The sequence below is a fragment of the Gavia stellata genome, chromosome 8, assembly GCF_030936135.1.
Source record: "Gavia stellata isolate bGavSte3 chromosome 8, bGavSte3.hap2, whole genome shotgun sequence".
Taxonomy (NCBI): domain Eukaryota; kingdom Metazoa; phylum Chordata; class Aves; order Gaviiformes; family Gaviidae; genus Gavia; species Gavia stellata.
In genome coordinates this window covers 13,162,367-13,172,397 of record NC_082601.1, presented here as the reverse complement: position 1 = coordinate 13,172,397, position 10,031 = coordinate 13,162,367, and the positions used below count along the sequence as shown (strand labels likewise).

Genomic DNA, 10,031 nt, shown 5'->3' with positions numbered 1-10,031 from the left:
CAACCAACACCACCATGCCCATTAAACCATGTCCCATAATGCCACGTCTACATGGTACTTGAACACCTCCAGCGAGGGTGACTCCACCACTTCCCTGGGCAGCTTATTCCAGTGTTTCACCACTCTCTCAGTAAAGAATTTTTTCCTAATATCCAGCCTGAACCTCCCCTGGCACAACTTGAGGCCATTTCCTCTTGCCCTGTCGCTAGTCACATGAGAGAAGAGACCAGCACTCACCTCTCTGCAATCCCCTTTCAGGCAGTTGTAGAGAGCAATGAGGTCTCCCCTCAGCCTCCTCTTCTCCAGGCTAAACAACCCCAGTTCCCTCAGCCACTCCTCATAAGACTTGTGCTCCAGACCCCTCACCAGCTTCGTTGCCCTTCTCTGGACACGCTCCAGCACCTCAATGTCCTTCTTGCAGTGAGGGGCCCAAACCTGAACATAGTATTTGAGGTGTGGCATCACCAGCGGCAAGTACAGGGGCACGATCACTTCCCTGGTCCTGCTGGCCACACTATTTCTGATACAGGCCAGGATGCCGTTGGCCTTCTTGGCCACCTGGGCACACTGCTGGCTCATATTCAGCCAATCAGCTGTCAACCAGCACCCCCAGGTCCTTTTCTGTGGGGCAGCTTTCCAGCCACTCGTGCCCAAGCCTGTAGCGTTGCATGGGGTTGTTGTGACCCAAGTGCAGGTTTCGGCACTTGTCCTTGTTGAACCTCATACAATTGGCCTGGGCCCATCGATCCAGCCTGTCCAGATCCCTCTGCAGAGTCTTCCTACCCTCAAGCAGATCAACGCTCCCACCCAACTTGGTGTCGTCTGCAAACAGGCATCTGTTAATATTTGATCACAGTTTTTTTCCGCAATCCCCTTCCTCTTCCAGTGCACAGCATAGATGGTGCTCAGTACATGCATATCTCTTCATATTTTGGTTTAACCTCCATGATCCATATATGTCCTTTGACTCCTTACTGCATGTTACTCAGACTTTCCTTTGATGTGAGTTATATTCTTTACCACAGGGTCTTTTGTATGTTGTTTATCATTAAAGAGCCTTAGTGCTTCATGCCTGTTGATAAGTTTGTCTTTGTAATGCATAGTAGGACAAAAGAGGATGCCCTTTCATGTCATAAATAGGGAATATAAGGTTGAGTTTCCTATTCTGAGTGTACAGTCTAACTGTGTAAGAACTCCTATTTCAGAATAGTCAGCTGTACAGAGTGTTAAGTACTCACTGCACTGCTCCTATTTAATTCAGTTTCTCTTATGAGTGCTCAGCATTTCCACAAATCTGATCAGATACCAAGTTGGATACTCAGAAACAGAGATATGAACATTTAGAGGTAATGTGGGAAAATTTTCATTTAAGCAGTTTGCCCAATGTTATAGAGGTCACATTGCATTAATGATAAGACCATCTTTTTCCTCCCAGTTAACTCCTGCCTTTAATTACACATCTCCCAACTATTGCAATAAACAGTTCAGGCACTCTTTGGGAAAAAAATAATTACGTAATTAAAAACTCCATCTCACAAACCATGTTCAAGGAGGCTAGTACAGTTTTTCAAGCATTGTTAATCTAGCATCTCCTAACTTTTGAGTGAGTGACTTTGTTCCTTCTGAACAGAGTTTGTGTGTGTGCGATTTCCTAGGTTTTTTAAAAAGCAATCCAGACAAAAAAGATTTGTTTTGCAGGTTATATTATATCTGTGACATCAGTAAAATTCAGCATTCCCATCCTGGTAGTTGAGACACCAGAGTTAACCCATAGAAATAAAGAATTGCCATCTGTAGATCAGAGTGTGTTGAGGCACACGCTTACTGAGAGCAGAAACCTCGGAATCTGAAGGCTCTGGGGGAGAGGGGGAGAGTGTGCCTACAAGTTCTTCTGTCCCGCTAGCTCCTGTCTTGTTACCTTAGCTTCATCCACCAATTTTGAAAATTCAGTTGCGTTTTCCTTATTCAACCAATCATTCAGTCCTAGACTTTGTCCCCAACGTCCTCATGCAGTTGTAGACTCCTCATCCACCTGTGAGTTTTGCCCACCATCCCTAGCTCTAGCTCTACACACTCTTTCCTAGATCTGCCCTTCACACTGGTTCCTGGTCGTGTTTCCTTGCTCAGCCTGGTCTCCCACAGATTCACTCCAGTTCTCATTTGATCCTTCTCAGCCTACATGTTCCCAGAAGGCCACAAACGAAGACAGAGCAAAGATGCAACTGTCTGAAACCCAAGCCGTTACCTGCATGTGCAGAGATCATGGTCTTGGCTGCATCTGGCTGGAGTCTCAGGCTGGCTTTTCTGCTCAGCATTTTCCCAAAGGCACAGGGAGGTAAGGGGAGGAGACATGCCATCTGGAGCTCTTCAGCACTCTTCTGGAACCCAGGGAACTGTGTTGTCTGGCTGTCCCAGGGCGATACTGCAATTCCAGAGACTCAGTCTGAATCCCAGGTGGAGAGAAACATTTTTCAGTTTCAGCAAACATCTGCCTGATAAAGTTTTTGAGAAGGCAGGCATGAGGATACCCTTGACAATGAAGATACAGCCAGGGATTCACCTGGCTGTCAGAGTTCTCTCCCAGTGTTTTTACAATGTTGCAAGGATTTCATTATTGTGTTATGGTGCCTAGAGCCATGCAGAGGTATCGCTAAGTATCTTAAAAAATTAAATCTGTTCTTAAAGGAAAATCTGGGAGAACAACCAAATCTTACTTTGATGGTCCATTCTCAACACAGACCCTACTAGAGGGTTTCACAGTGGAAGCTGTTTGCAAATCTTACTGTTTCACAAGCAGCAGCTGACTAACCACCTGTCACCAGCCTTATGCATATTTCAAGAGGAGAAAATGAGAAAAATAATACTTTATAGAGTTATTAACAGTTGCCAGAGCCTCGTGACAGGGCTTTGAAACAGAATTTAGGTCTCCTAACTACTGTTCTTGGCCTGCAAGACTATCTTGTGCTTGCAAGACCAACCTTAAATGATCTATTCATTGCTGCAGTGGAGGCAAGAGACAAGACTGTGTATTTCTGACTCTGAGCTCCCTTCATTCCCATTGACTTCTACAGCAGCTCAACTCCATAGTCAATGTGAGACCCAGATGCACACCAGCTTCCTCCCTATGGAGAAAACCTAGATGCATACAGCAGTTGGGAGCCATGGCATTCGCTAAAGAAGTGCTAGCCTGGCTGACCAGGGGAGCTGAGGCACCGCACATGCCATAAAGCACATCAAAAGGTAAATGTAGTTGCAGCCTCAGTCACTGGCAATGTTGAGGTTGTGCTATGTGGACAACCAGCTTAAAACCCAAGAGCAAATCAGCTTCCTGCACAATCCGTTTCACGGCTTGTTCACTGTTGTTCTTTTCTCACTCTTCTCTATTGATCTTTTAGTAGTGTCCACTACTGCTCTCCTCTGCCTCTCTTTCCTTGGCACTCTACCTTTTACCCTTTCTGATTTCTTCCTTTTGTCTTCAGTATTTTTTCTTCCTGCCTCCATTGTTTCCCTGCAGTTTCTCAGCTGTTTTTCCTCCTTCCTTTACTGACTTTTCTCCCTGACAGCTGGGGATTGAGCCAAAGCCCGCCGAAGTCAATCCATTACTTTCAAAGAGTTTAGGATCAAGGCCTTATTCCCACTTGCTTCCCTGCTTCTTCTACAATCTCTTTTCCCATGCAGCATTTTCTGTTTCCCTACTAAAAAGATGGGTTACTGCAATATGCAGGGAAGGAAGGAGGTTTAGAGAGAAAATCCTAAGGACCTAGTAAATTCCTTACTGAACTGCTAAACTGCCATGCTGACTGCACAATTGCAGAAAGCCAAAGGATTTGATCATAAGGTTGAAGGTTTTTTTATGCTAGCTTCATCACAGTGCAGCTTTTTTCATATGGCTGCGAGTAGTGGTCCTTACAAAGACAAGTGCTTTCAGGAAGAAAATTCTTCTCATTAAACTTTGCGTTATTGCACATAGCAGCTAGTGACTGCATAGTCATACAATTAATTGTGGCTGCTGATCTTGAGCTCAAACAGGCAGTACTTAATCACACAAACTAATTCCAGGAAAACTGAAAAATGGAGAAAAAACCATATTGACTGGATATTTACTAATATGATATAAAATCATGTAAATCCACACAAAGTATCTGTTTAATATATGCTTTGTATATGTGTGCACGTGTGTGTGGAGGGAAAAGTACTGAATATGTATATATTGGATGTATTGGATGTATTCTCATAGGATAGATGCACAAAAAATATTTTAGTAGAACATTGTCTGCAGCAAATATATGCTGATGGTTGAATGCTAATACATTTTTGGATATAATATGGAGACAGATGCTTTGCTACTGTGGATGGATACAGCTCCATTAAAGACTGAGGCCAGTAGGACCAACTCTGTTTTACACCAAACGGTATTTTGATCGTATATTTATAGTCCTACCTTTATATTCAGTCCTTTGTATGGATGAATATTTTGTGTACCCAGAGCAGGGGTTTAATAACTCTACTCACAGGAGAAGTCCCATCTACTACTCTGTTGCCAGCTGTAAGTGCGAGGCTACCCCTGAACAGCATGGCAGAATCAGTCTTGATATGTGAGCTTGCATATTAAAGTCAAACATTTTGCCAGCAGAATAGAAACCTATATTGTTCTAAAATAACCAGCTGGGCCCCTGTTACTAGGGTATGTAGGTGCCATCACAATCCAAGGGGTGTTAGCAAAACTCCACTAATGCACCTATTTCTAATTTACAGGTGGAGACATCAGCCCCCGCTAGATCATGTAACATGTAAATCCTCATGCAGGAAACCTGTGGTTGGGCTATGCATTGAATTCAGATTCAGATCTCAGCCCTCTTCACAAGCTCATTGTTCAACACTTCCCTGATGATGCAGTAAAGGTAAAACAGCCTGCAAATATTTTATAAAGCTTCAGCAAATCACTGAAAAACTGTCTTGACCGCAGTAGTTCGGAAACATGCAGTAGTGCTGCAGTCAGTGCACAACAGCTAGACTCCAATGGTTGTTTTAATCTTGTTTAAACTATTCTCTCAGCAGGTAACTGAGAGACATAAATTATCTACTACCTGCCAGCAAGGTGCCCGTACTGCAGAAGGCAGGAACACATTATATCCAGCTTTGGAGATTCAGTGAAAGAAACAACAGTGTTCTTAACGGTAGGGCCACTTAAACGTAAAGGGGCATGCAGACCTCAGACTTAAAGAAAGCAATAAAAACTGTAATGGAAAATTTCTAGGAAGAACTATTTGGAAAATATCTGTACTCAATTTTTAACTGACTCCTGCAGTACCTACTGGTTTTTTTCCTCTCATATATAAAGACCATCTATCTACCTGTGGTCCAAAAGTACTTTGATTCTAGAATGAAGGAAACAACAACAATAAAGTACAAAAGTAAAATTCCTGTGAAAGCACACAGCATGTGTGTATTTCTTCTTTGTGCTGTGCAAGGTCTCTACAAAAAGTCCACAGTCCTTCTAGACCTCAGTAATGTAAAGGGCTACGATGCAGAAAATGGAGGCACTGAGTTATATGGCTGCGTACAGCATCCTTGTAGAGCATTGAGGTTAAAAGCATTCAGGCTAAACTCCATCCTGACTTGCTTCCATGCCATTCCCATTGATTGCAGCGAGTGAACCCGGTGAAAAGCACAGATATGTCACAGCTGAATAACAGAGCAGTCGCTTGAGACTCATAATGTATTTCCATCATTAACAAAATAGTGTTAAAAAGAGTTCATGCAAAACTATGAAATTGGAATATTTGACCTAAGAAACAATCCTTTACATACAGCTGCACCTTTGTATCCCCTATTTTGGTGTGCTAATGATCTCCCATGGAACTTGCTAGCTGATGTGTGTCGATATGTTGAACCTGCAGCCCTGCTACCAGGCGCTGAGGAGGCAGCAGGAGTGGAAAGCCACCTTCAGGCTCTCCCCTCTGACAGACATCAGCTAGAGAAAAGCAATGTACAGCTGTGCCTCTTCTCTGAGACCACTCCCATGTAAAGTCCTACAGGGGCTGGTCCTGTCTCTTTTCCTTTTCATCATATGCTGAAGAGCTGTAGAAAAGGTCATGAGGAGCCGAGGGCTATGATACCATCAATCTGTTGATGGCAACCAGCTCATATGTCTCTTTTCATCTGATGCAATCAGTGCCATGACACAGATGTCACAAAACCTGCAGGAGACAAGCCTGCAGATCAAAATCAGTTGACTGAAGCTGAACTAAGAAGGAAGAGATGTTGCTGGAAGGAAGGAGAACTTGACGTAGTTAAGGCAGTGAGTGAACCCTGCTTTCATTTTGGGCGAATGCTATGTAGTTTGGGGTCCCAGTGTAGACCACGTTAACCCTAGATTCAGTTTGGCTTGCAAAGTGCTTGTATCTTTTTCTGTCTGCCCTGCTGTCATTTTTTGTGGTAAAGGTGACTCATTTTACCTTTTGTGAGAGGCTGCCAGAGACTTGTTTGGGTTAAAAAGAGAAAAAAGAATAAAGCTTGTCAAATAAAGCAGCAACATATAGGAAGTGTGGAAGGTGTAATTCCTCACAGACATACTTACTGTCAGTCCAGTTTTGTATTTTATTCTCTGTAAGGAGGTGTTTGAATATAGATGGACAAGTAAGGATTAACAGACACAGCGCAGACTTTGGAAATCAACATGATCTGAAACTGTCTGGTTTTATAGCCTTGGGCAAATCATATAATCTCTGTGCTACTGTTTTCTGATCTATAATCCAAGGGCAGTAATTCTTTCTTGCTTCTCAGTGGTGAATTAATGAATGTTTTCACAGTGTTTTGCGGTGCCATATACAAATATTACAATTACAGAGAAGTAAGCAGCATATGATATTAATGCCAAACAGATACAGTGTAAAACTTGGGATGCTGGATAGCGGTGCACTCAGATACAACTATAATGACTTCATTAGTAATGCACGACTGGATTGAGCAAGTAGTTGCACTGTGTAAAGCCTTGTCTAGAGTTGATACTTGATATATTATTTTGACCCGAGACAGATGCTCAATGTTCTTGTCTCTTAAGTTTTGGCAATGCCTGTCATGTCAATACAAATTATCGAGCCGAACTGAAAGAAAGAGCTGTAGTTGCCACACGGATATCCTTTTTATATTCTTCTCTAGATAAGAACTGCAGCTTCCCAAACTGGATTTTTTATATAACCTTTCAGAAGCACAGTTTGAAATAGCTTGTCTTCTTCCTTTTTTTCTTCCTTCCTGAGAATGTTTCCTCTTGCCATCATGATAAAAATGTACTCCTGTGACAAAACAACCATGACCCAGGATTTTATTCTTTCCTACCACAATGGCAGCACATCCTGTACGGTGGTGACACAGCACAGAAATTCCAACACGCTGAAGTTACTTTTGCATTGCCTGATACTGGTAACTGTGATGTGAAGCGTCAGAAGATGTAACAGTTTTCTACACAAAAGAGTCACGGGAGGATTCAAACAGTCTTTGAGGACCTGGATATCCAACTGAGATTAGAGATCTGGATGAGTCAGGGTAGCTGTGTGCAGAAGCCTTTCAGCTCTAGGCTAGGGATCTGAAGGTGAAGAGCACATGGAAGAGGTTACCTGTTCCTGGAGGTTTTGATAGCTTATTCGAAATGGGCTTCAATTGGGGATCCAGAGCCTTTTGCTAGCAGGCTGATTATTACAGACTGGGAAGCTGGCACCGGCAGTGGTGGTGACTAGTACACTGCACCCCTCCGTCCATTCCCGTGCAGTCAGTAAGGACTGCAAGTGCGAAGTGGCAGTGCAGACAGCATATGCTTTAGGGGTACAGATGCTTGACGGAAGGGATGTTTTGTTTTCGGCCTTTCCACTGTAGAATGAAAAGATTCCTACCTTTTCCTTCCCTAAGTCCCTCTCCAGCCATGTGTCCTTCCTCTTCCCAAACTCCTTCTGACCTTCCCTCCCGCTCAGTGCCTCATGTATACATTCACTGGCATTTTAGAGTGAGCTAAGGATTGCTAACCCCATTTTAAGGCAGGCTAACCGAGGCCCTCCACAAATGGGAAGTGAGGCGTAGCACTGTGAAATGATTTGCTAAAGGTTATCCAGCTGTGACTCAGAAAAGCGTGCTCTGGTTCTGCTGCAAAAGATGCCACAAAAGTGTAAATGTTAATAGTAATAACTTTCTCTATGTGTGTTTCTGCTTTGCAAAATTACATCTCTACCAGGGGACTTGTTAATGTCAACGGCATTCAGTTTTCATGATCACCGCTTGAAATGATCAGTCAGCTGTATGGATCTACAAATTGCTCCCTTGCAGCCAACCTCTTAGTCTAATGCTGAGGCGACAGTCAGCTGTAAGGATCAGACTCGAAAAGATGCCTTTGATTTTCCTTTGATGTTTCTGAGCCAAGGAGGAATTTCACACGGCCACTGGGCGGTAGGTGAAGATCCCTTCTGTTTGTGGGAGGCCAATTATAACACGGCTGACCCACTTTGACATGAAGATTACTGGCAGGACATCTGGGATGTCCTTGCGAGGCAGCGCTGGCTCACTGAATGTGCCTAACTAGGGGCACACACTGATTTGTTCATCTGGATGCAGCGATCATTCAAATAGCGTGATTATAATGGCGGCTGCACAAATCGATCCTAGTCGGACTGGGTGTATTTATTCGCTTGCACTTTGGCATCGTTGCCGATGTGTGAGGATAAAGCAGGGTTATCCTTTAGGATTTAATGATAACAAGTGGGAACAACTTACAAGGAGAAGAGGTCCTAGTTTCTAAGCCTCTCTTCCAGTTAACTCTCTCTCCCCTTTCCTTATTTTTTGTTCCCTTATTCACCTCTTACCCCAGATCTGAGACTGGCAGAAGATTCTACAGACCCTCAGAAAAAAGGATCAAGAACGAGGTTATTTGCCAGAAGGCTCTCTAGAGTAAGGTACGCACTGGGAGAGAGGTGGAGGCACAGAAAACCTAATCCTAGAGAGGAGGCCGGTGGGACATTAGCGAAGAAGAGCTGGAACTCTTTTCTTTTTAATCTCTGTTTGAACAAATTGGATGGAGATGGCTTTTTAATTGTGATTGCTGGGGGGTAGTAGTTTGGGGGGGGGGGGGGGTTTCTTTTGCCATGCGCCGGACCGCGGTGGGAGCTGCACACACCCTCCGGGGGGATGTTCATCCCCCCCGAGCCGAGCCCGGCCGACCCGCGGGGCGGACTACAAGCCCCGTCATGCCGCCGCGCTGGTGGGCGGTAGCGGCGGAGCGCGCCTGCGCCGCCAGACGTGGCAGCAGCCCGCAGCGGCGGCGGCGGGTCCGGAGCGGGTCCGGCTCGGCGGCGGCGATGGCTGTGCCGGGGCAGGGCGCGGGGGCTGCGCGGCGCCGCGGGCGGCTCCCGCTGCTGCTGTTCGGTCTGGCGGTGAGTGGCGGCGGCCGCGCCCCGGGGCGGCGGCGGGGGGCGGGCGCGGCGTGTCCCCCTTCCACGGGCCGGGGCGGGGGCGCTCCGCGCGGCGCGGCCGGCGGAGTTGGGCGAAAGTTGGGAGCGGGACGGGGCCCCTCGGGCTGGGCGCGGCGGCTGCCCCCGCCACCCGCACCCGCCGCCGCCCCGGGCGGGCTCGGCACGGCACGGCACGGCACGGCACAGCCCGGCATGGCTGGACTCCGGCAGCTCTCCTCCCGGGCGTTTCTTCAGCCCGTCTGCCGCTTTCCTCCCTCCCTTTCTGTCTCCAAAAAAACCTCCCAGAGAAAACCCACCCCGGCGTGCGACGGCGTCTCCCCGAGCGCCTGCGGCTGGAGCCCCCGGCGCGCCCCGGGCTGACCCGGCTGGCACCGGCCCCGGGGGCTCCGACCGGCGGGCGCCTCATTTGTAAGTTTCGTGTGAAAATCGGTGCCGCGGCGGTCGAGGGTTTCCCTCGGCGGTGGCTCTGCCGCAGCAAAGCTGCCTCGCTCGCCTTTGTCGACCTGTGTGCGGGCACGGGCAGCCGTGGGCAGTCCTGCCGCCCGTGGGCAGTCCTGCCACCCCTGCCTGAGCGTC

The 10,031-nt window shown here is 46.6% G+C and overlaps 1 protein-coding gene across 1 annotated transcript in view; it reads left to right on the top strand.

Annotated features, from left to right (window-relative positions):
• Positions 1-9,230: 9,230 nt before the first annotated feature.
• PDIA5 (protein disulfide isomerase family A member 5) overlaps positions 9,231-10,031 on the top strand; it is a 101,874-nt gene continuing 101,073 nt past the window's right edge. Inside the window, exon 1 of the mRNA XM_059820514.1 lies at positions 9,231-9,416. Coding sequence (XP_059676497.1) covers positions 9,231-9,416 — 186 coding nt within the window. The remainder of the gene's footprint in view (positions 9,417-10,031) is intronic.